This window comes from Varroa destructor, unplaced genomic scaffold (assembly GCF_002443255.2).
Source record: "Varroa destructor unplaced genomic scaffold, Vdes_3.0 BEIS01000001.1, whole genome shotgun sequence".
Taxonomy (NCBI): Eukaryota; Metazoa; Arthropoda; class Arachnida; order Mesostigmata; family Varroidae; genus Varroa; species Varroa destructor.
The window spans coordinates 63,458,411-63,485,112 of NW_019211454.1; the positions used below are offsets into that span (position 1 = coordinate 63,458,411).

Genomic DNA, 26,702 nt, shown 5'->3' on the forward strand with positions numbered 1-26,702 from the left:
AGTTACCGTTTAACGTATAAAATCGCCTGATATATGAAATGTCCTTAACCTACATTTGACTTAAATATTTTCAAAATTACTACCAAAGCTTAAGAAGGATCACTCTTATATCTGCCCTAATATTTAGATAATTACCTAGACTTGCCTTGAAAAATATTTCGCTACTTACAGTGGATTCGAAGTTAAGCTTTTTCTGTCTTCAGTTTTACGTCCAGTTTAACCGTCTAGGATGAAGGGACCTACCAGAAACGAAGCATGTTTTCTCCATGTTTCAAATTTGGACTACCTAAAGCGTCCCGATTAGTTCAACAAATAAACTTCTTATCACTGCATGATTTGGGCTTTTACAGCTACAACAGATCTGTCAGCATCACACTCGCTGAATCAATAAGATAATCAGATCGGTTTGTACTCTGCGCGCAAATGCTTGCATCGGCAAATGAGAAAATAAATTTGAAAAAACCTCGCACTGGTACTCGCTGATAATTACCTAAAAGCATCGCACCCGAAACTTATCAACCAACTCACTATACTAAGTTATTCAACATCAATAACGTTGGCTAATGTGAAGTTAGACAAATTATCATGATATAATAAACAATTGATAGAAAATAATTACAAACAAATATGTTCACCTTTCAGCAGGAGAACACAGAACTTCGAAGTGAGAAGATATTCTCTGTACATAGGATTTAAACACTGCAAGCATATAATGTCGGTCTTGGACCACCTACCAAGAGCTATTATCATGCATATAATGCATTTGTCCTTGTGGAGCTAGAAATATGTATTAGTCTTAAAATGTAGAGTTATGTAAACATTATAATTTTTATATTTGTATAGTATATGAATTCTTACAGTAGAATCGCCTAAAGTTGTATTTTTTACTAAATTTTTAATGTAAACGTAGGATGTGATCAATAGATTACAGCAATGTTTTTACTAAACGAAGAATAATTATTTACGCATCTAAATTAGTTTTGTCTCCTTAAAGGTAACTCTTTACTGTGCCTTAAAATACTTTTGAATGTGAAATTTGGAGCTTGTCACATCTCATTTCCTGTACATCATTTTTCATTTCACAAACTTACAAACTCGGCAAAAAATCAGAAGTTAGATTGGTTCCATGCTCGGGTTTATACAAGATGATGATCATTTTAAGGCAAAAAGATCAATAATAGCGGCAAAATGTAGAATAGCAGATCGTTAGTTCAAAGCACCTATGAGCTGTTCCATATAATTGTGGCTTTATGCTATATATTAGCTTAGGCAATGTTCTTTCATTTCTGAGAATTGTTTTCGCTAATAAGTGTCCAAATTTCACAAAATCTGCTAATACTACTTATTTATTTCCAATTTTTCTCATCAGTTCATTGACCAAAGCTGTTAAAAGCTTTCTACTGCAATGCTAAACTTTAGTGTTCGCAAAACCGTTCTGAAAACAACGACACTTGAAAAATAAGCGGCTCCTCACAGTTTAGTCTCGTGGATGATATCGCAGAATACGAGTCACCATGAGCATCATTTGCGGGAAAACTTTGTTCGGAAGGGCCTAATCTTGTACTCTTGTATCCTGATTCTATGCGATTATTTATTCCTTGCTAAATATTGTAACAGAAATTTGGTGCACGCCATCTTCGACATTTCCAAAGATGCTCCTTTTCTACTACGCCGTAAAAGCGGCTTGCGAAAACCAATAGTTAATATAGCTCGTTGTTTCCATGCAGCAACACAATACCTTACTAGGCCAGGCGCGATTACTTCCATTGACTTCTTTGAGACAGCAGATAAGCTCCTTTAATTCTGTCACCATTTAACATCAACTAGGGCGTTCAGATGCTTTCGAAGGAATAGTTGGATAAGATATATTCTCTTCGTTAACTGCAACAGGTGGAAAAAATCTAGTACCTTCCAGGCGTATATCTTTAGTAGAGTAACTTGTAATGAAGGACGAAGTGTGCCTTTCTACTGGTTAACATAGGTTATCCAATGTTTACTTTCAAATAGAACGATGCTTGACATTCATTTCTAAAGCCAACAAAGCAAGTTAAAGGCGACCGAACTTTCGAATAATATAAAAACAATAAAAATAACTAAAAGGTTTCGGGTCTTTGCTGCACCAGTTTTTCGGCATAAGTTATAAAACATTTACGAGCTGCTAAATGAAACGCCTCATAAAAAGTTTTGTAGGTTAAGTATTTACCAACTAGACTTTTGTTGCCGGCCGAATTTCTGAAGGGGTAATAAATATTGACAACAATCAAATGCAGTTCGAAACAGAAACTCTGGTTTTAAGTGTCCCTTATCAAAATAGTATTTTTCTGGTAAACAAAATCATGTTACTCCCGGTGCCACATTTATTGAAAATCAATTAAGAAAAATCTGGTAGGCCGCAATAGCTTACATGTTAATTTCCATTAGAATTTTTAGCTTCTCAATTATCAACATTGCTTTACATAGCGGTATTAAACATAATGACAGAGAAAGCCTTAATATCGTCACGTGTCTATGCAAGTTCTGACCATCGTTTGTTTATGTTAACCTTCCAAAAGTTGCTAGCAACACACACTAACAAAAAATTTAAATTATATTGAAATGAAACATTCAAGAATAGAAAGAATTACTGAATCATTACTTAAAGAGAACATGTTGAAGCTAATAGTCAGTTTTAACGCAAACAAAAATTGTTAAGTTGGCGAAGTTTCGGATTGAATAATTCGCAAAATAGGACCCCAGATATCAACTTCCTATTTAGTGCAAATGAACATATGAAGAGCTTCGAAGTAGTAGAAAGGCTAGACCAATCGCAGCAACAGTGACTGCGTAAAGCACTAATATTAGTGCCAATTGAATATGGATCTTACAAAATAAAAAAAAGCACTTGTATGCGAGAAAAGGTAATGCTTTGTTAAATAGAAAGCGGAGATTAATTCCAGAAGCGTTCAATGTTTAGGTGATCATATCATTAGTTTAAATTATAGTTTTTGTCATTAGTCAGTTCATTCTAATTCTATATCGTTTTCGTGAAAAGAATGTAAATGAAAAAAAGCTCATGTTCTCTTACATGTTATATTATTTCTAGTTGTTTCGTACCTAATTCGCTCACGACAAATAAATGTATGTTACCTGAATGAGAAATTAACTATATGTATCTTCTTCACGTATATGATTAAATAACCAATTCAAAATAATCATCTACAATAATAAAAATTTTCTGTTTATTTCTTTTCTACGCATTCAGCTCCCTATATACATATATATATTAAAAGCTTCTTTAATATTTTCAGATGGAAAACAAAAGCATTCAAACGTAGCTGTCTGCAATAGAATAAAACATTTATTTCCACCTTCTATGTATTACAGATACTGCAAATAATATTTACAATTATTGGGAGAAACTTCCACTAAAAGATAACTGCCTTTCTAAGCGCACACTGCTCCCTTCTCTTCTAATGGAACAACGCGCAGGAATTTTGCCACAGCACGCTATGATTCTCGGAGTGCGTACAAAACGGTACGACGAATTCTTTGCGGTTAAGATGGAACCGCATTTTGCCATTGAGGTCTATATCCACTGATGTCTTCCACTACTCCCGTCGTAATCCACTAATCGAACATTTAGCATCGAATGCCGGATCCTATTGCCATGAAAGTGCCGAAAGTTCCGGCGGATTGAACCGTGCTCTTCCCAGCAACTTTGAGTAGCTCGACGCCTCGATAACCTCCGCGTAGAGCAGTGAAAGCTCCAAGCAATATGCCGAATCCACCGCCCACAAGCATGCCCATCTTCGCGCCCATCCAGATGCGATCCATGCACGATATCTGATGACCCCTAACGCCATTCTGTGGCACGGCTGGCATCTTATCGAATCTTCACGTAGAAGTCTTCAACCTATAAAACGAATTGTCCCGCTGTCGACTGTTCATATAAAGGGCAAAACAGCAAAGTTCTTAGTTCGAACAGTAAAAACGCCTTCACGTTAACTCAATATTTTGCAATCAAGTTGATCTCTCGCGCTAGGAGAGGACGTAAACAATCGAGTCCGGGCTTCGGCGGCTACTTGCAAACTGGCAGCCAAAGATGAGCCGAGTAGAAATGTAAGTAACAGCTATCTAGGACGCACGCATGAACAACATATCAAAAATGCTTTAACTATCCTAGCTACATATAATATATTGCTCTACACAGGATGTATTATATATTTTATTCGCTTCATGTTTATCAGTTCTGTGCCTTTCCTAGTCATTAGTAGCTTCGCGCGTAGCACTGATCATCTATCGAATAACTTTTATAAAGTTGAGTCGTCATTTTATAACTCCTATAGATCTTATTTTGCATGAATAGCTATAGACTGAAGTTTAGAGATTTTCCTCAAGATGATCGACTATCGACACATTAATCATTTTTCTAACGGATCTAGATTGACGTGTCGGTTTTGATGGCGGAGCAATACAGTTCATTGGAAACAGTGGAAAAAAGAAAGTTGTTCAACTTCTGACTAATGCCACGATTTGAAAAAAGAACTTAGTCTACTATTGAAAAAAAGAAGATAAAATACATACAAAATTTTATCTTTATTTTCGTTGGAGATTGTTTACGAAGTTCAGTAATCTAATAGCACTTAGCATACCTTAGTTATTTTTTCCACATTAAAGATTAAGCAAGGTTAAGATAGGTAAGAAAATGTTACTACCGAACTATTATGTTGTGGATATATGTGTCTTCTTTGATCAACTGTCAAGTTCACTTGCCGTCATCGTTCGTATGTAATGTTTACAGGTGTATATATATCTATAATGCTTGTGGTGTCCACTACCATTCGATCTACTGTCTTCTGCGAACCGTCGTGTTGCAACTAACGCCAGACGACCAATTTTATGAAGTAACTAACAGGTAATCGTGGGTTGCTGCGTACAATTAATTAATGGCTCGTATGCTGTCCTGCTCCGGACCTAACATCGGCTAGATCTGACTACTGGCAAGCGACTGCAACATTAATTAGTAAGCCGTTACCTTCACTCGTCCTCCGGTTAACTGCCTACTTACTCAGCTACCTGACCGAACGACAGGGATAACACGACATTTCCTGCTGCCTGTCACATGATTGTCGTGGTGCGTTGCAAGGTTCTTTCGATTCTTCAAGCTTTGTTACCCATTTTGCCGCACACATTTATCGATACGCATGCGGCTGTTTCTTTCTATGCTTCCGTTAAGTTATTATATTACATGAAAATTCCTTAGTCACCACTTTTTGTCACCAAAATTGGTGCATCATGACAATCTTCGTCCCTGTGCCATTTATCGGATTCGCCAGCAATAGACACTTTCAACACAGTCTCTAGCCAGATGCTCCACCCAAATCACGCTCATATGCCTCTTCCCGCGCCGTTCGAAGTAGACGACATCGTACAGCCGTCGAATAGGTGGGCAGACGGCCTTAGCCCCGCTAGCCTGCTTGTCCGCATTAGTGGCCTATTCTGCTGCCTGCCTGACTAATTCAATCCTTCATGTAGCACAAACAGCATTTGTTCACAAACTACACTGAGAAAGAGAAAGCGGCAACGGCAGACTCTAGCAAGCGCGTTGTGCCATCCCTGCGCCGGCTGTTGCTGCTGCTGCTGTGGCAGCAGCACCAGCGGCAGCACCTTTCTGTCTACCGTCACTGTGTGCATTTGTCTGTCTGTCTGTCGTGTCTATTATAGGCAACGACGGTGCTTTACTACTAACTGTATCTACCGTGTACGACTCCTAGACGCTACTGTTTATAGTGATCGTCGTCGTCGTCATCGTCGTCATGGTAGTGGTAGTGCGCTGGTGGCGATGACTGCGGCCGAGGCTCTGTTGCCGACTGTAGGTGTTATCGTGCTCGCAAACAATCGCTATTGCTTCTCTTTTTCTACGCTGGCTGTTCAGAGCCGTTGTCGATCTGCTGCGTGGCTGTTCTCAGGGAGGTGCTGCCGCTGCCGCCACCCTTAGCGGCCCAAAGAACAGGAACTCCAGCAGTGAAGAAGAAATCGAATCGATTTTCTATGCGCCGTGTGCCGTCGGCGAGCCCGCATCTGCTACTCCTTTCGTACAGCTGCAACTGTTGCTGATGTTGTTATCGTTATCGTTGTTATCATAGCCAACAGCAGTCTCAGTTCCTCTCTCAAGTGAACGGCATTTGTATAATGGAAACGTTCAGTATCTAATAATATAATAATAACAATAATAATAGCCATAATCAGCAGTGCTAGCACCGCAAGTGGCCGTTAGCCAGGAGACTGAGTGCAAGAGTAAGTGCATTCGTGCGTTCTAACAAACCGCCTGTACCCGAAGGAAAGTGCGCGTGCCACCAATGCAGTCGCGGCGGGGTCTACCGTGTACAAGAAATCAACAGATTCCGGCCGATAGCGTTCACGACCGTTCACCATTGCGGCCGGCACCGCCGTCTCTCGAGAGCTAAAGGAATCGTCGATCAGTTCGCTTGAATATTGTCTGTCAAAGCAAAGCGCCTTGTTTGTGTCCGATCTAGTCACTCTTGTATCGAATGGCTACGACAAAATGAAACACGAAGCCGGGCCAGAGGCAAAAAAGAAAGGAAGCACAGCAAAGGTGGACCCATAGATCGGACATCACACCAACCTTGTAACCGCTATCGCCCGCCACGGAGTGTTGTTGCGGAGCGCTCCGGAACATAATCATTATTATCTATTCTACCGCTATGATTACAATTATGGCCATGGTGCTGTGCGCGCATCGTCTTACCAACAGGACAGCATAAGAAGCGTTGGTAGGATCAGAATAGGCCAAGGAAACATTTCATACAGTGCGCTCGAAAATTCAATCGGCCTCAACAGCAATAGTAATGAAAGCTCATAGTGTACCGACACGACGGCGCAAGCTATCGTCACTGGCGTTGTGATGGCCTATGTCAACGTTGATCTATCGCCTGTTGCTGTGTTGTTGAAGTGTGGGAGACAAAAAGGGACGAAGCTAGCTATTACAGCATCCGCATTGTCACTGTTATCTAGCCACTTGAATTAATTGGTTTGTTTGATTATTGACACCGCTGTCGCTGCTGTGGCCACTGAATCTAGCATACGGTACCTGCACCAATTGTTTGTTGGTGTTGGACCTTTTCGCTCTTCTTCGTTGCCTTCATTATTATTGTCGTCAGCAGACATACGATAGTGATGCCACTCATCGTTGCAGTTTATTACCGCCGGTAGTATTGGTAGCGCTAGAGTCGCTGCACCAGTCACGATTTCGGTGATGGCGCCGAAAAACTTGTGAGGCCTTTGTAATAAAAGGAAAAAGTACGTTAGCTGACACAAGTGGTCATCGTAACCATCATTATTATCATCATTGTCATCGTGTTTTGTTTTCGTTGTTCATCATGACGTGCTGTAACAATATGTGCATCTAACTAGCTGGAAAGAACGAGGAATCATCAGATAACAACGATAATCATCTGTTGTTACATGAAGGTGAGAGCCGGTAATCAGGTGCTTCCATAATCGAATTGAAAAGTGTTTATCAGATCATTTACAGGCATAAAGCGGTGTGGCTGTAAATGTGAAGGTTCTGCGTTCGATTTCCGCATGCGTTCGAAAGTACTGCGTGTGTTGCTATGTATTGTCAGGATGTGTTCTGGTAGTATAGGCTGTTAAGGTGGCGAAGGCCGCGGTGGTATCTTACGCCAGTGGTGCCAAATCAAACGGATAGGACAAGCACGGAGGGGTGGTAAAGTAACGCAAGACTGACAAGCACAACTTGCTATACGATCGCAACTTGTGTAAAGTAAGAAACCAATAAACAAGAGAGAGAGAAACTAAGAGAAAGAGATGCTTCCTCTGGAGAACACTAATACAAGGAACGATGGTGACCATCATTCTCAGGATTATGCATGGAACGCCCAATGCTGTTACCATCACGGCATCTGGTCAGTCGACTAACCAAAAGCGTTTTTTAGAGGTACGAAAGAAAATCAATTGATGCGAACAGCAGTAGCAGCATCAGGAAAGATACATGGACGAAGTTGAAAGTTCAGCTTGATTTTTCTTGTGAGTGAGTGAGTGACCGACCGATCGACCGTCCGAACAAGATAAATAGCTAGAAAAAAAATAAGTTGCACAACGAACACGGGTTTTACCTTCCATTGCGTGGATAACTTTATTTCTTTTTGGAGGGTTATAGTGGATTAGTAGTCTTACTCGTCCGTAGTTCCCCAAGCATATGCTGGCAACACAAAGTGATCTCTATAGCTCAATTATTGCTATTATTATTGGAAAAGCACTGAATATTAACACACGATATGAAGGGTAGATTGTTTTCGTAAATTTACACATCTCGGATAGTTTACATGCGCCCGCATTTATGTCGCATTATTATACGGTGTCAAGAGTGACGAAAGTCAGTGAGTGACACTGGCATACGCGTCGTTGTTAAATGAATCGAATGTTCAGTAAAGTAAAATCATATTGAGATCCTTATGTAGAACGATAATAACAGTACCATCGTGAGCTGCACTATTCTTTTCTAGTTCTAATATCCACTGCTCGCTGCTGATTATTACTGTGATCATGTATGTATGTAACGTCTCCCCGTCGTTTTCTATTATGGATCGAGCGCAGATATCGGAAAGAAATCATTATTTGTCATCGGTAATAGTTATGATAATCCATTGGAGGTAATAAGGTTTTATTTTTTCTCAGTCTGTTTTTACGGCTGCTGGTCTGTCTTATTCCGTGGTCGCGTTTGCAGAGATCTTCAGCCTGAAAGCCCTTACTAGTTTCCTCTAAAAACATAGAGAGCATACTCAGTAAACGGAAAGGTGTTCTCGCTGCATTGAGACCAACCACTCCGAGGTCGGATCAACACCATTGCGGAAACACAGAACGTCCACGACGCAAAACTTTCGTTTTAATGAAGGCGTCTAGCAGAAAAAACAATAATACCAGCGAAAAATTAAGAATCTACGAATGAAAATGTTTTAACCGACGATCAATAGAAGATTAAAAAATTACGGTTAAAAGAACAACAACAACAACAAAATGGCACGCGAACCCGTTGTTCTCAACGTCTACGATATGGTAAGTAGAGATAGTTCTATATTTAAAGTGTACATTCATGTAGATCCATTGATAACGAGAAGCCACATTAAATGAGATTCCGTTGCTTTTTTTGTTGGCAAACTGAGCAACGATTTAGCTTGCAGCGCCTTAACCTTATTTGCCGATCGAGAGACGTCAGTTGTGAGGGTTCCTTTTTCATTTATCACTAGATTATTCGAATATATGGCTTGTTATTCTAGCAGTATATCCTCTGTTCAATTTCTACAAAGTGGGGCTCTTCAAAACGAAATACTGGAACAGAATCGATCAGAGTCAGATTTTCCGATATGTTGTTCATTTGAGCTTCCAGAACGGCTTTTTATACTGTGAATCCATTAAGCGACAACTAAAACTTCAGCTTTCCGCCACGTCTGCTGCTGCCTGTAGAACGCCTGTCATAGGACGCACCCTAATTTGGGTTGTATCGCAGTATGCTCACCACGGTGCTTCATTAAGATGCGATTATTACTCTACAAGTAAATCTATTGGCATAACTAAAAAGAAATCGGACGCACATGGATAGGCATAGATTTACAGGAAAATGATTAATTTATTGGACATTGTAGTGCTCAACTATATATATATATATATATATACGCATATATACCGCTATTGTTAAATAGGTAAATGTCTTCCTCAGTCGCTACCTCTGGCATGATCACGCTTTGTATTATGCATTGTCAGTCATTATAGCACGTCCGTGTGATTTGTCTAGCAATGTGCGAAAAGCGTAGGCGTCAGTGTTATAGCGGCTATGCAGGCTAGCACGAAAATGTTTTTGTGGCTGATACGTTCTTCGTTAATTGGCGGTACATCGTCACGTCTTCATTAGGGAGGAAAGACGTTAGCAGTTCCCCCAGGAGGAGGCCGTGTTGCCTTCGAAATATACCAACAGCCCACTTTACTGCACTGTATCGTCTCGTTGTACTGTCAGTGAAAAGCAACATTGGCTGTGTGGTTAGCTTTACCAACAGCTCTAATAGTATAGTTACTAATAGTAAAAATATGCATATAGTGCTTATATGCTGGATTATAAAGGTAAATGACAATAATACACGCGGATTTTGGTGTACATGTTTGATATGGCACTCATTAGGGATCATTAATATAGTTGTTGATCAGTCGCACTTAACTAATATCAGTTGGTTAAAAATCGGAAAGGTGCACACGGCAGTGAGGGATATAGTTATACTCGTCTATGGTTCATATATAGACTGTACGTAAGTTAGTCAGGCTGTGCTTGGGTATTTCGCTATCGAAACGTCTTGGGAGCTATCAGGCGGACATGGTTTTGTAAACCGTAATGCATGATACTTTGAGTAGTTATTTATTAGGATTATTATACGTTTGAGCTTTACGATGTACTGAAAAAAGCAAAAATTCAATATTACCTCTTTATTAGTAAATATCATCTGTAGCTTTTTAGAGGAACGTTGACTTTGGTATTTTTTTGGTAATTTTGATTGTGGTGCGTTCGGGACACGTTCGCTGAAAACTAATTCACCATTTTTTTTTAGTGTTGCCTTTCGGTCACATTCTTATATTTGTTATCGATAAGCATCATTTCGTAATGATGCAATTTTACTTTTTCAAATCAGTGATCAACTGTATCTTATGTTTGAGCTTTCCAGTCGAAAAACCATAGTAAAACGTCACAGGCTAAACACGGTCTGAACTTTATTTGAAGCTGATCGAAATAATCCGAAGTGTCACGAATTCTCTCGAGTGGTTCAAAATGGCTTAGACGAAACACTGAACCCAATATTCGTCGCATGTAGCTCTTCATAGTTGGATATGCATTGAATATTTTACCACACTTTTTGGCGGTGACGGATATGTCGTTCAACTACATAAGACAAGAAATTATTAACAGATGTTAATATGATGGTGATTATCATCAAAAGAGACACTTATAGTGACACTCTAGCTAGCTTGAGACTTCCAGAATTTTAGTGGTAATTTTTTCAACTAAATTTACAAAAAAAAGAAAAGTGTAAGTGCATTTTCCTTGCGTGCCATTGATTATGATTATGCGTCTCTTTAATGATTATTACTAATATATGATTGCTGTTTCCATTTTCGGATAAAATACAGTTGCATTTTTATTTCTATAGATAATATAAGCGAAATATTCGAAAAGCATACAACGAATCAAAGCAGGCGAAAAATCAAGTACACAAGGTACGACATGTCTTTCAGATATTTCTTTTAAAACACCTTTGGTTTAGGTACGATTTGAATGGTATGATGTACAGGGCTTTTTGTCGGACGCATTGTTAGCTATTTCGATGTCAAGCTGCAGCGTTCACAGAAGTATATATGTACACGTATATATACATTCTGTTTGGTTAACGTACCCTTTACGCGTTCTTTTCCTTCCAGTACTGGACAAACGAGTGGACGTCACACCTCGGTGTCGGAGTTTTTCACTCAGGCGTGGAGGTTTATGGGACAGAGTACGCCTATGGAGGACATCCATTTGCCTTCACTGGCATATTTGAGATAATACCGAAATTCGCTGAAGAGTTGGGTGATAACTTCAAATATAAGTAAGCTCTGATATGTTTTATGGAGTAGTGTCCTTATTTATAGACATTGAATGCAAAGCCAACACATCTGTATTTGAAAGAACTAACATCAATGCAACGAGTGAGAGCTGCGTTTAGTTTGTGCTGCAGTACCTATGCGCGAGGCGATTGCAATTGGCACCAACCTGAATGCATTACATAGTACACGGCACTAATCACTATAGAATGTTTTTTACTAAATCACATATATGCGGTTTTGAGCGTTTTTATGGCTAGATGAATTTAAAGCTACATATTACAGATAATATAGGTAAAGAGGTTTGAAGATAGCAACTGTGCTAAAACATTTCGAATGCATTTATTCCGACTTGAGATAAAGCACCTTGATTTTCAAAATTTCTGAAAAAAAATGAGTTACCGAACGGAATAACCTAAAGACGGTTCTGTCGCTTTCGGTCTGAAAATTTCAACGCGAAAAATGCTCCACGTAACTGCGAAAAACGCTGATAGAATTATTTCAAAAGTTGAGAAAGATTGTCACGTGAGTAGCTGCGATATCGTTAAGAGACTAAACATCCATTACCAAAAATTTTTACACCATTTGAAAAAGCTGATTACAAAAAATAAAGCTCGATATTTGGGTATCATGTAAATTAACACAAAATAATTGACTCAGTCGTATTTCCATCTGTGAAACTTTAAAGTAATGTATCAAACTCGCACCATTTATAAAACCCTCGATAACGGGTGATAGAAAATAGATCACGTATGACAATAATGTGCAAATAAAAAAGTATGCTCCACAATCTGTGATAAAATCCAGACCAAAGAAGGCGACGCTATGTGTCTGGCAGAACTGAGAATAATTTGCTGCTGTGTTTCGGTTTCTACGGAACTTTCTTAGTGGTACTACTTTAATCTCAACGAAGGGATACAAAAATCATTTACTACAGTTTTCCATCATTCCGTAAGAAATCAAAAAGGTTTTACAATATGGACTTGCTAGAAAATGGCAGAAAATTACTGCTCAAAATAACGGTTATATAGCTTAGTAATATTATTTTAAAACATAAAAAATATCAGCTGCAATCTTAGCTTAAAGGTAGTTAACATTTTCGTGATAATCCTATATATATATATATATATATATATATATATATGTATATATAGAATTATCGCGCTACCAACAGTACTCATATTGGCAAGGATTATTTCCCAATAACAGAAACGAGCTTACATATTGGCGTATAGATAATTACATATCAAATATGGTATCCTCAGGCAAATGTTTAAATAAAAGGTTATGTGATTTAGATTATTTATGTTTTATATCTCATTGATATAGGACGTCGATCGTTTTGGGCCAGACGGATTTTACTGAAGATGAAGTACGTAACCTAGTAGAAGGCATGGGTGATGATTTTCGGGGGGATCTCTACCATTTGATGAACAAGAACTGTAACCACTTTACCGGCGAACTTGGCAAGGTATGTATGTTTGTCAAGAAAGGTTTTGGCGGTAAATGGAAACTAAGGTTTTTTGACTCCACTGAGGACTATATTTAAATCAATTTTAGCTTTCTGCTTTCGAAGCAGAAAGAAATGGCTTTTACCCTAAGAAATCTAGCCATATTGTTGCTCAAATTTTACATTCTTATTTCAATAAATTAAGTTTACGTGCAGTTGTCCCATTTATATGGATGTAAACATTGGTGAAAATCATGACAAGTATATCAGTCAGTAGAGGAACAGATTTTTGCTCAAAACAGGTAGTCATAAATCACTTATACAACTGTCTGAATTTATTATATGTGCTATGTATGTTAATGGGAAATGCCTATATTCGCATCATTGAACCCTCTGTGCATCATTGAACAGATTCTCTGCGGAAGTGAGATCCCGTCCTGGGTGAATCGTCTGGCGTATCTCAGTTCGCGGGTGCCGTTTCTGCAAAGGTGCATCCCTAAAGAGTGGCTGACCCCCGTGGCCCTACAACAAAGCATCGAGGGACACCAGCAAGGTACCACCACACAAACCCAACAACAACAACGTCGAGACCATTTCAATAGGACCACTCAAAGCCAAATGCTGGATATTCCGCACCGGCAGCGTCCCCGGGGCCCTCATCAACCCCCCAAGAAAAGACAAAGTGGACCACATCAGGGCAACAAGAACATGTGATATGTGTTTGGCCCTTGTGTATAAATGCTTTATGGTCTCTCTGGCCACAAGCACAGAGCCTGACAGAAAAGTGGAAAAACAAAGCTATTTAGGAAAACTCTTTATTTACATTGTATAGAATTCATTACATAGAACAATTCCACTGTAGAATACGAAATGCGCCTGTCGCTTGCCCTCCATGGCATGCCTGTACGTAATGATGTGTATACGACCTATTCTGATATATTGTTTGAAAATGTTCTATTTTAGTGTATGTACTTTTATTGTTATCGTTTTCAAACATGTGTATGGATTATTAGTTGGCGAGTAGTTACACTATAACCTGATATGAATTAATTTTTACGATAGAAAAAAGAATGTCTTAGAGGGTACGTTGTAACTAGGCGTCGATGAACGGATGATATGTCGTTTTTTTGGCGTTCTCTTGAAGCCGATCTATAGCAAGTTTATTTTCTTTGATTAGGAATTGTACAGTGCATTAATACTTCTCTTAGCAATTAGCTAGAATTACGTTTTCGTTGAACAAGAGCATTTCATAGAGGCTGCAATTCACCTAACGTTCAAGGTGTGACTTTCACACTGTTTTTGCTAGAAACAGTGTATTCCTACTCGAAACGAGAGTTTCGATTGTTTTTGTAAGGTATTTGACATGACTGTCCGCTATTGACTCTGCCATAAGCATATAACCTTGAATATAAGTACATAACTTTTCTATAGAGCATTTTATTGGCGATAATACCTTAGATTTCAATATAACACCCGTTGACAATTACCGCATGTGTACATACGAATGACTGACCTGCTAGTCGGCCCATCGATTATCATATCCTACGTATCTAACTGTACTTAGACACCGATCGATTTTCACGTGTATATATAGCACACTGGCAATGAAGACACCTTTGGATAATACCAAGTCCCTGTTTGTTGTGATAGTGTCCCATAACTCATACAGAAGGTGAGCTAATTACTTAGAAAAACAAATATTGCGACGTAAGGTCATCCCAGAAATATTTGTCTGTGTATATATCTCGAAAGGGTAATGTGTTCATTATTTATAATAGTAGCATCTTATTATGCTTACCCATGATTAAACGAATTAGTGGGTTGTTTTTTCCTGATGTGTGTTGTTTCGGTTCCGAGACACCACAGTTCGAAATATTAACTAGGGTACACGAAAGGTGTAAGCGTTACCACGACTGTCGAATGCGGTAGAATGGTGGATGAATACCACGGGCGTATTTAGCTACTGCCGCGAAAAGATTGGAATGACGTGTCAAAAAATTAATGCAATCTTGAGACGGGATGGATTCTGATGTATTAGGTAATTAAGGAATAAACATGAATCGAACTAAAGTAGGCAGTTGTTTCTTGCGTCTCTCTTTGTCTACACATTGAATGCGCGATCCACGCTATTAGTTCGGTGCTGGAATCTGTTGAAGCTCTAAGGCTTACTCAATATTTCATTTTGCACAATACTCTTACATGTTCAAAGCCCATTGAATCATTCAATAGATGTTTTTTCAGTGAGAAAAGAGAATGGTTGTGCTTGCACGAACAACACGGAAACCAAACATTTTATTTTTGAAAGAATTTGAGAAACCAATTTGAATATGTTTTATTTAGCATAGCAGGTCCGTAGTGTTATGTAAAACATTATACAAAAGTTATGATGGCAACTTTTTCATTTATAGATATTTTTAGTTAGTTTATGTTATGCTGTTTGAAATTAAACCAACGGACTAGAAGTTAATGTGTGATTCGAGTATCACACAAAGCTATTCGTATCATTGGCTCATGCAAGATGTCTTAAGAAGAAGATGTTCGATGCTTTGTGTGCTCTAACAATTTGAAACCATATTGGTATTCTAGTAAAAGAACCGTTTTAGTCCATTAGTTGTCTCGCAACCACTGTAACCAGCGTAAGACTATTGTATGCTTCTTTGATATTTTCACCTGAGTATATATATATATATATATATATATATATATATATATATGTTTTTAGACATTTTCAAGCTGACAATCTTGTTTGAAAAGTAATATAATTTATCCATAATTGATGCCTTATACGACCAGGAAGCGACAAACTGATAAGATTTACTTACTTTACCGATGAATTGGTAGTCAACAACTGCCAACTAAGTGAACTGATGGGTAATATCTAATGGAAGACTAACCACAGTTATCTTCATGCAACAATTCTCTTTAGATGGAACCATAGTATCGCAAGCATCGTTGGTAGTTAACCTGCAACTTAAAAGCTTTGAACATCTAAATGGCAGAAGGTGGCACGCACAAATATGACTGTTCCTAAAAACCCCGGCTTCTAGCACGTTCTTTTATATAGCGTAGCTCTTCGTGTCATCAATTGAAAATTATTGCTGAATGCATGTATCTTTTGGTTTGTTTTTCAGAAGACTTCACTGTGATTAACATCCACGCAACATTCAACACAAAAACACGCTTCTTTTTGTCTAAATCCCTTATTATATAACGTCCTTTTAGTGAACTTTTTTTTTTTTATAATTATTAAAGATCTGTATGTTTTTTCTTTCTTGTTCATCTTGTGGTTTTTCCACTATGATGCAATTCTACCCCCATTTGCTTCTACAGGTTCAAATTCTCCTCTACATCCTACAGTACGGAGTCGAACGTCTTCGTTCACGAACTCGAGGGACTCCGGAGTTCCGCCTTCTCCCTCTTCGTTACCCCACCCTGCGCCGAATGAACGGCGGATCTGAATCAGCATACCCGTTGACGAACACGATGCGTGGCCGTCCTCCAGTCGGACACCAACAACACCTCGGCAGCGGCTGCTACAAGAAAGACGACTTACACAAATGCACCTCTATAACATTCTGCATACCTTAACAATCCTACTTATGACTCTGCCAAAAACGAGCTCCGCCACAGATTCCGCAAGTCGTCGTAGGTTTAGAATCACAAAAGCGATTTGCCGTTGTAGCACTTGGCTTACTCTGGATTACTTGGAAGGAGAGCGCTTTAAGGATTGTGTAACATAAAAGCTGGCTGTTTGACGACAGCTCGGTTCTGTAAATAAACAATTCTGTACACATTGTAGAAGGAAATGAGCTATAGGAAAGTACTATAATACTTGTGTAGAAGATACTCAGTTACATGGCGCCAATGGTCGTGGCTTTCAGTGTGAGTGGCATAGTTTGTTAGCTGGAGGTTCATAATGCCATGATATCGTCATAGTTAGACAAGTGACTGCCTTATTCTGGTTTATAAAAAAACAGCATGTAAACTGGAGAAAAAAGTAAAGTTGTGACAGCTATAATAGATAGCGCAGCATCCCGTGGTGATAACGTTAACCCTATATGGTAACACTGTCTTTACACAGGAGCCAAAAGCACAAGTAATGGAGTAACAGGTACTACGAATGTAACGTAGGTTAACAAAACGGATATCTGATGAACTTGATTAATTTTAGAAAGTCAATGCCAACCTGTAACTATACTTTGACCGTGTTTGCAAAATAAAAACATTGCTAATTAATTTTCGCTTCGACATGAGCTTCATCGACGATAAGCACCACACGTTCAATGAATCTCTAGCGAGCCTCTAGAACTCTGTGGAGTTGATTAATTCCAACAAATATCAACTTTACGCCGATTATGGTGCGTACTTTATTCATATATGTTTTGACCCATTTATTTTTCCCATTCTAGATACAAAGCGTCTTCCTCTTCATATATCTTTGAATAAAACATTTAATTCCTTTATGCTAGATTCTAATTTGTATAGGAGGATTGTCGCATACTTGGCAGACACCTTGCGTCTTTAGACAGAATCTTAAAAGTCTTTTCCGGGAATCTCACATGTGCATTTGCTAAAATTGCCAACTGCCCCTCAAACGCAATGTTCATTATATCGATATATCTTCCATACGTCACTTGCCTCGCAACGGCTGTCTTAGTTTTAAAACTTCTCATCTATGGAAGCAAACATTATAATCTTCGTAAGATTTCTTGCCGAGTCACATCTTTTACGTCTCCGTTATTCGTAATGTTTTACGGCAGAATCGTTTATAGATAACCCAGCAAGTACGTTTATTCTATGATATTAATAAAACTATACGAGACTACGCATACCACACGCGTTAACTTCATTAAATTTCAAGGACGGACTTGTTTTTCATCCCGAATACGTGGAAAATCGAATGCAAAAGAGAACAATTTTCCGAGTTTTGTATACAAACAAATAGATACAATTTAACAAATTATATAAATACATATGTAAACGACCACATTTATTTATAGGGTGATCTATTAACTGGATAAAACTGCCTCTTGTGCGGTTCGGAAAGAGCGGCTATTTTAGCCCAAAATACACATACATATACATAGAAATCACGTAAAGAAGAGAGAATGTATAACCACTGGTTAGATGATAACACGTGTTACGTTTGATAAATAATATGCTTACTATCGTAAATGACTATAATATATATAAAACTATTGATATATATGACTATAATATATATATATATATAAAATTAGGAGAAAACAATTATATGTATATGTATGTATATATATGCAGACTCTCCACAAAGCGGATCGGGTAGTCTATATTTCCTTGAATCCCTCCGCTGCCATCATATTTCGAGCAATCACGACGTTCAGCAGCTAGAGACTGGCAAAATAACCGGGCATAAGGGTATTATATACCTACAACCGGTCAAAACCGGAAACACATTGATTGTAATTATATAATTTATACGTCCGTTTCTATATATATATATATATATATATATATATATATATATATATAAATTGTCCTGAAGTAACAAAGAAGCCCACACGTCACTAGATGTAACCTATTCAGTGCAACAGTGTAGTGATTCTCGCGCATTTGTGGCAGAATATCCGTAACTTTAACGGGGTTGCGTACGGCTGAGCGGAAGGAGAAAAATATATATAAAAGAATAAATACATTTATGCTCGATAATCTACAGATGACCAATGACAACCAATACCAAGTAGTAATGGCATTATAAAGCGACCACAAGCATAACAATGGCAAAGTAATGCTTGGTGGAACAAGTCAGGGTGAAATCCAGCAGGGTTTGTCGTGAACCATATTAAAGGATAACGATGTATGTGCACTTCAATACCGTATGATTAGTTACTATTTTTAATTGAATGCGACGAACTATTGAGTGTATGCATTATCTATTACTTAACGAGACCAGAAAAGAGAGAGAGACAAAAGGTTGTGTGCATATATGCCTGGCACACAAGTGCGCCATTTAGGGCTGAGCGTATGGCTAGATTGTGACTTCTCTTCTCTATCTCTCTGATTCTTTGTTATTATTATTATTGTGTATTACTATTATTTGTGCGCCTGCACTTTATTGTTATTGGTTAATAAATTATTGCTGTTTTGTTCGAATTGCCAAACTTCAGCGAACACTTATGCCTTTGAAACTATGTCCAGCTTAATCGCATATAAATATGTTTACAGGCAACTCTCCGTTCACCCGAACTAAGATAACGAAATCCGTTTACGTCCATTATATGCTTGTTTTCTTTGACTATAAAGTAGACGACTTCTTCTAAAGATATCGCTTATTTTACCATTACGTGTCTGTGCGCAAAACATGTGTGCTTGCCTATGGCAAAAATGTGACGCAAAATTTTTGGAGCAACTGTTATTGACTCAAAGTATGAAAGCTTACTTATATCAGATAGATAAACGATTCCTTTGTGCGCATTTTTTGCATTTTTTTTCCAGGAAACTGCTAAAACATTCCAACTTCCTTTTCTTCTCGGCTATGAATTTCTTAACAGTTTTTCACGGTATGATTAAATCCCTTAGTTTAATACAATTTGAAAATCACAGGTTTTCCTAGCTTCATACTCTTCCCTATGTATGATATGCAACATTCAAGACGGAGTGTTTGAGAATGAATGTTTGATGAGTTCGAATATTTTCTTATAATTTTTATTTTATATATATATATATATATACATATATATATGTCAATTATAAATTATTATTATCGCCTGTAGTAGTGAAATAGTAATTAAAGTGCGTAGGTTATCTAAATGAATGGTGTTTATTATATACATAGCAGATCTTTAAGTATCATTTATATTTATGTAAGTTAAATAAATACATATAAATCTACATGTATGTAGTAAAACTTGATGATGCCTATAATAATTCCGACTGACCGAATCGATGTTTGTAAGATTGGCAGCAACGTCAACTCGGTAGGCGATGTAAAGTATTTTGTGTAATGATTTAGTTATATAGATGCGATCGTAATAATAATAATAAAAAAAAACTGTAACGTGGGTGAAATAGATCATAGGAGACGTTTGAAAACAGTGAATAAATATAGATCAAAAATATATATATAGGAATGCGAGAAACACGTGGAAGGCATTGAATTACCGAATAAAAAATCGTTTTTGATGTAACATAATAAACTAAGCAAAAGATGAAATGAAAAGGTTTTAGAGAAAATTTGAAATGTTCAAAGTTTGTTTTAATAGCGAAAGGCATTGGATTGATTAGGTGATAGTAAAACCAATTTAGTCCACTGGACATATGTACAACGGAATAAGTAGAAACAAACCAAAAGTTGCATCTACAAGAATGAATGGCAAGTTAACAACAGCTATGGCAAGTGGTCACAATCAATAAAGGTTCCATAGATATAGTATTGCTGAGAGATGCCAGTATCTTGTTTAAGCAATGCTTCTTCAACGAACACTGAGCAGTGTTATACAAACAGCTTCATAGTATTTCAGTTGCCGCAGGGCAAATACGACGACAACTGGCACGCCAGCACCATATAGCAAGGCATCTACATCAAGCAAAGAGAATAATAGAATAAAAGCTGCTTATATTTTTCTTTTTATAGCTTTCGAACTGTCTCAATTTGAACAGCGCACCAAAATCAACAGGCGCTTTAACGGATCTGAGCTGAAAATTCGGCAATTAGTAACTCTTTAAACTGGAGAAATGCTAAATCTGTTAAAAGGGGCCGTAAGTAATAATAGGGTGGAATTTTAGCTGCCCACATAGCCTATTGCTTTCAGCCTACCTAGGACCTACGTACTTAAAATGGGTTCAAAGCACCTAAAAAAATAAAAATAGTAATCAGAAGCCAGTTAACAAGGTCAGTTTAATAGGCTTAAGACTAACCAAGCTGTCCGTTATATATAAGCGTTTTTATTTTTGTTCACTTCAACGTTTCAATAAGTATCTTTTCATATTTGCGATTTCTTTATTTTTACCCGTCAATTACATTATCAAGCATCTTGTTTCATTTGTTAACCGTTGTGTCGACTTTTTAAAAGTAGCTGATATTTGTTTCATGCATGAATGACTCTGTCTATTTGGGTCGCGATCTGTTGAAAGATTACGAGTGCGATTAGAAGGAGGGTTACGAAATATGCCTTGAACAATATATGCTCGCATATTTCCTTTCTTTGGATGCTTGTTAGATAGTTTAATTAATTATTCATAGTTCCCCCACGCGATTAACGTCTAATACTACCGTTAAATTAAGACCTTTAGAACGCATTAAGCCTCATGATCGCTGTTTTAAATGACTAGGCGATATACTCTATATAATCATATGAACCAGGGCCTAATAATTCATTTGGGTTAGGGCCAGCTCCGTCGAATCTGTACGTTACTCCTTCTGTTGTAACTCTGGTGCTTGCTAGCTTGGCAGAACTACCTATAACTATGCAAAACTGTCGAAAAGTATAATTAGATTATATATATATATATATATATATATATATATATTCGTTAGTAAAAAGCAGTCACGCTAAAAAAATTACTTTTCGAAAATATCAACACAATAAAACCATTACCTTCAGATGACTAAATGTGACAAAATGACGGACGTTTACTTTGACGTAATCATTATCGCAGTATAGCGGTGAGTAGATTTTGTTTTGTTCAATGCAGATACCAAATGGCAGAGCTCAATTTTTCGATTTTAGACTTCGCTGATAATTCAAAGATGGAGACATCCGCAATCGCCAGATAAGACTGCACGACCTATGGGCATTGCGGGCCGCTTGATCACCTCGTACCTGCAGGCTCATTCAGTTGGCTGCTCCCTTAGGTTAACTAATAGACACCATGTAGCGGCGATGTGACTAAAGTCAACATCGTCGTAAGGCTCCAAACTTCTGCTAATCTAGTATAGAGAGGTAGGGCGACATGATCTTTCGTTCCGCTCTTTTACTATCATAGTGAATATGGCCAAGCGATTTTATGGTAAAAAGAACCTAATTCTGCTGTATTTTTAGGTACGCAAATCATAGAGAACTAGTGTCATGACATGAGTTAGTCACTTGCGCCTATTGAGCCCAAATGAGATAACAAGTTGTAAACTCAACTTCTAAGCTTTTTGTTATTTCGCAAGTCCATGCGAAATATAAGGGCGGAGTTATACAAAACACTGGCAGGATACGATACACTTTAATTTAGTTAACATATATGTCTATAGGCATTTCTGAAACAGCTTTTGTCTATGCGATGCAGCGCAGTGTTTATCTATCACCAAATGGAAATAAGTAACACCAAATTCAATTATGAAACTGCTTTCCAGTATTTCGACATCTGTATTTAGAATTAACTTATGCCGAAATAATATTAATCATCAGCTTTTTTATTTCTCCATGATATCAGTGACTGTGTTTCATTCATTCAGCTAGTTCTGACGAATAATAAAAGAAAGAGCAAAGAAAACGATGGAATCCAAGTAGTTTTTATAATTTTTTTAAGTTTTATTTTATACATAATACACAGCTTTTCCTCCTGTTTCATTTTTTCACGTAATTTAAACCAGTGGTTGAATTCACAGTTGTCTGGTCCTTATTCTGGTTATTTCAGCTTTTTGTTATTGATTGTATGAGAGTAGAACACCAGCGAAATAGGTGAACTACAGATGTCTGTGTATATACCCGGATTTCGGAACCCGGAATCGTTTTCTTATTAGCCAGCGACCCCCTAATTTTCTGCCTTCCTTCTTTATTTCGTTCTTCCGCTGTTGCCTGTTTGCATTCACTCCCTTCTGGTGAGCCACTACCGCTGCTTCCTTCGATCCGATAGCAGCTGTTTTTATGTAACTAACGTAATAATTAATAGATAATATATTTTTCCTTGAATTAACGAACATCCGTTATTCAGACTTTTAACAATAAAACAATATACGAACTTTCCTTATCTTATCGCTGACAACAGTTCATACATGACATTCGGCCTTGTGTATATGGGCGCTTTTGTGTCAATGTGTTGCATATTTAATTTTGTTAAATGTGTGTATTGATCGTCACGAAGTCTTTCGGCAGAACGCGTCACTAAGGACGCGGGCATTTCGGACGGTTGCGATCTGCGTCGTCATTAAAGCGCCGTGTACTAACATACCAGACGTGAACTGGTAAACTTCTTTTTTATTGATTGCACTTGAGCGATCTCTTTTTTTTGCTTTGTTGTTATCTTCTAGTTGCTTGTAATTCAAGCGACGCAATGAATGAACTGCAAGTACAATAGAGTTCATCATGCGATCTGACGATATGGTATTGGCTTGTTTCGAAAGCGTCACATGGAAATTCAATACAAATAAGTCTATATTTTGTTCACATTTTTATGTAAGTTGTAGTATTAATTATGGAAAAAGAAGAAAATGATTACTCGTATATAGTACTATCTATGGTCGTTGAAGTTTATGTGGGCCTCGCTTGCGTCGCAGCAGGCCTTTTGGTGAATTTAGCAGCTTAGGCCGCGAACGATTCCGTAGTAGACAAAAGCTTTCTTTGATATATAGAGTGTGTATACATGTAAATATGCTTACGTCATTCATACGTGTTGCTGTTCATAATTATTATTATCTGATACTTCCGTAATGCTACTTCTACGCCTTGTTTACAACAAGTCAGAGGCAGTGTGCTTATAGTACACAAAAACTAAAGGAAAATAGATGCGAGAAAACTATTTGGGAATTGGGAAACATTATCCGTTTGCCTGAGAACTAATAGGGGGTCTGAACTTCGTAGACAAGCGTCATCATCGTGGCGGAGTCAGCTGACACCTGTACCGCCACACGGTGTTACTGATATTAGATGCGTCTAGGAAGCTTTGGGTCCCTGGCCTTGAGGGCCTGGCGGGTTGCCTTTTTTGCCGATAAGCGATTTGTGAATATGCGGGATAACACCACCACCGGCGATGGTCGCCTTAATCAGCGAATCCAGCTCTTCGTCACCCCTGATGGCCAACTGCAAGTGACGGGGGGTAATACGCTTCACCTTAAGATCTTTCGAGGCGTTGCCGGCCAACTCAAGCACCTCAGCAGTGAGGTACTCAAGTATGGCAGCCGAGTATACGGCAGCAGTGGCTCCGACCCGTCCATGAGCGGTGGTCCTTGTCTTCAGATGTCGGTGGATACGACCGACCGGAAACTGAAGACCAGCACGAGCAGATCGCGAGATCGCTTTAGTTTTCGCCTTCCCAGAATCCTTTCCTGCTTTGCCTCCGGCCTGGAAAAAACAACGTGATCAATAAAGTCTTCTAATTAGAATCCGTCCTGCAGAAACTTTATGGAAAACGACATATCGAATGTGTACATGCTCAGAAGGTCAACTTAATGCGACGGGCTATTAGAATTAATTTTTGCTTTCTAATGTAATATATAGATATTTCAAGCTCTATATTCAGTACGTCAATAATGGCTTCATTGCTTTTAACTTTTGCTAATAGGTAATTAATGTGTGCGTTGATATTCTGATATAAAAAACGTATATAATAGCTAAGCATAATATACATATACAACGAGTTCAAGACAAAGAGTGAGTCAATTATGAGTAAAATTCTATGAGGCTTCTTACAGTAGTAATTCTTTTTGAGTGTAATATCGAGCTCAGTTTTTAAGGCGTAACGATATGTAGACAATAGGTTTGCTCCGGATGACAGAAGGGCATAGGGTGGAGAGCCTTCGGTGTCCTTGACTCGCATGACTTCTCCTTGGCGCCAATGGAAATGCCCGCCAAAATAATCGAGTTCATCGAAACTTTTACCGTGAAATCTCTTCTCACACTCACGATTTACAAATGTCTTAATAAAGAAAAGACAACTCTTCCTAATATGACAGTGATGCCAGCTAATTAAAATAGCTCTGCTCACTATTATTACTTTTCCATCAAATTAAGCCAGGCACTTCTCGTTGACAGTCATGTTAATCACCACGCTAATTACTTGGCACAACAAATATTTACATCAAATCTCTAGACATTGTTAAGTAAAGTAGATTCTAATATCCATATTATCGGGTGAGCTTAATCATACTCGTTGACGTTTGACGCGCACTTTCATTGTTGACAGGCTGTGCGAATAGTTCAGCGCAACGGATTGGTACAAGTTTTTTGACTGGAGTGAGCCAGTACACACAACGACAGCTAAACCGTGTTTTCTTTGAGAAAAAATTCACTAATGTTACGTGAATTTTTCTGTGCACACAATTAGCACAACTCATGCAGAGGGTGCATTGCAGTCTCTGCGTATATATGGAAAGGGGTTAAAAAACCAAACGATGATATAAAAACTCACCATTTTTACAAATGTTTTACTACAGTTCACTCGAGTAATACAACGATCTCGCAACCGTTCATCAGTGACGCCATCCCAGCGGAAGGCCTGAGCAGCCCGCCAGGTTCAAAGCGACACCTGGTGGACTATTGATTTTCTAGTTACCAATTGTCATATTAGTAAAGGCGGAATTCTTATGATAGACTAATGGAGGCGTTCGAGTGATTTACTGAACAGGAACAATTATCTACAATATCAACGATAATTAGCTTCATTATTTACTATCCTTTTTACTATGCTATATTTTTACCTGCTCGATACATATGCAGCAAAAGTGGCGCTGCGATCCGCGCTGCCCCGTCTTTCTTTTCAATTGGACAATAAGGCGCCAAATTTGATTCCTATTTGAGCGCGCTTTACTAAATTCGACCGCATTCTGCCAGCTGTATTTCCGTGTTCCAAAAACGTATTCAATAATCCTGTAACTCCTGTGTAAGTCATACACTGAACGTAACAGCTAAGAGTTGACGGCGATTCAATCTTAAGGAAAATATTCATAAAGGCAGCATATTCATGATAAAGTCTTTACAAAAATAAATGTCAGTCAAGTTCGTGGCAACAACTAGTAGTTGTCAAATTACGAAGGAAGAAATATTTTAAGCATACTCTTTCATATATATTTGCTTTCTCTTATCAGTTTTTTTTTGTTAATTGAATTTCTTTACTTTTACGAGTTATTTGGAACGATCTATCTGAAAGTAACTTTTTTTTAGAAAATAATGTTTTGTCCTAAGATCTGACAGCTATGTGCAACATAGTCGGCTTCGGTTATATTTTACCACCATTTTTGTCGCCTTTATGAACTTCCCTCAAATAAACAGTAGAACTGACGCTCTGAAATGTAAATTTCTTTATGTTAGAATCTCTTGATTTTTATTTGATTTTTTTTAAAGAGTTACGTAAGGTTAACGTAAAAATTAAAAAAATAGACACATAAGAAATCTTACGAATTGTGTTGTCAATAAATTAATAATGCTAATATTATAATAGTAAGAAACCTTCCTCGAGAAGGAACAGATTTCCAATAGGTTCAAATTAGCGGAATAAAACAAAGCCTGGGTATCATTTGAAAAGTGATTTAAGCCGAAAGAAAATGGAAGAAGGAAGAAGACCTTTCTTACTTAACAGAGCTCCTTTGCTGAGCAAAGAAGTAGAAAAAACTTTATGTGACACAGTCGCTCTGAATCTTGAAGAACAAAAATTCAATTTCGTGTCTTATCGTGAATTGTCTTATATCGTGTATATATATATATATGTA

At 37.9% G+C, this 26,702-nt stretch overlaps 3 protein-coding genes across 7 annotated transcripts; 1 reads left to right on the top strand and 2 right to left on the bottom strand.

Annotated features, from left to right (window-relative positions):
• Positions 1 to 3,303: 3,303 nt before the first annotated feature.
• Positions 3,304 to 4,069, bottom strand: LOC147758957 (reactive oxygen species modulator 1). The gene has a single exon (XM_086976610.1). It carries the CDS (start codon positions 3,859 to 3,861, stop codon positions 3,619 to 3,621), a length of 243 nt encoding a protein of 80 aa, XP_086832736.1. The 5' UTR covers positions 3,862 to 4,069; the 3' UTR covers positions 3,304 to 3,618.
• Positions 4,070 to 4,330: 261 nt separating this feature from the next.
• Positions 4,331 to 17,950, top strand: LOC111250853 (deubiquitinase DESI2-like). 5 transcript variants are annotated; one of them, XM_086976608.1, is made up of 6 exons: positions 4,331 to 4,676; positions 4,781 to 4,894; positions 8,747 to 9,075; positions 11,479 to 11,645; positions 12,970 to 13,111; positions 13,502 to 15,160. In XM_086976608.1, the coding sequence occupies exons 3-6, from the start codon at positions 9,037 to 9,039 to the stop codon at positions 13,802 to 13,804; spliced, it is 651 nt and encodes a 216-aa protein (XP_086832734.1). In that variant the 5' UTR covers positions 4,331 to 4,676; positions 4,781 to 4,894; positions 8,747 to 9,036; the 3' UTR covers positions 13,805 to 15,160. The 5 variants fall into 5 exon arrangements, 4 of the variants coding, with proteins under 4 accessions (XP_086832734.1, XP_022662520.1, XP_022662453.1 ...); XM_022806785.2 differs by lacking the exons at positions 4,331 to 4,676; positions 4,781 to 4,894 and adding exons at positions 5,724 to 7,957; positions 16,222 to 16,393 and having other exon boundaries at positions 13,502 to 13,643; XR_015318402.1 differs by lacking the exons at positions 4,331 to 4,676; positions 4,781 to 4,894 and adding exons at positions 5,727 to 7,957; positions 16,421 to 16,558 and having other exon boundaries at positions 13,502 to 15,128.
• A 4,616-nt stretch (positions 17,951 to 22,566) lies between these two features.
• Positions 22,567 to 25,560, bottom strand: LOC111255537 (histone H2A.Z-like). Its single transcript, XM_022817603.2, has 2 exons — positions 25,406 to 25,560; positions 22,567 to 24,339 (listed from the first exon to the last, which is right to left on the bottom strand). The coding sequence occupies exons 1-2, from the start codon at positions 25,406 to 25,408 to the stop codon at positions 23,932 to 23,934; spliced, it is 411 nt and encodes a 136-aa protein (XP_022673338.1). The 5' UTR covers positions 25,409 to 25,560; the 3' UTR covers positions 22,567 to 23,931.
• Between the last annotated feature and the right edge of the window lie 1,142 nt (positions 25,561 to 26,702).

What these genes read in the sequence shown, in the direction of transcription:
- LOC111250853 (XM_086976608.1), top strand. Translation starts at nt 9,037, where the DNA reads ATGGCACGCGAACCCGTTGTTCTCAACGTCTACGATATG. An exon ending in TTCTCAACGTCTACGATATG is followed by an intron (nt 9,076 to 11,478) that starts GTAAGTAGAGAT and finishes TTTTCCTTCCAG; the next exon opens with TACTGGACAAACGAGTGGAC. An exon ending in TTACCGGCGAACTTGGCAAG is followed by an intron (nt 13,112 to 13,501) that starts GTATGTATGTTT and finishes ATCATTGAACAG; the next exon opens with ATTCTCTGCGGAAGTGAGAT.
- LOC147758957 (XM_086976610.1), bottom strand. Translation starts at nt 3,861, where the DNA reads ATGCCAGCCGTGCCACAGAATGGCGTTAGGGGTCATCAGATATCGTGC.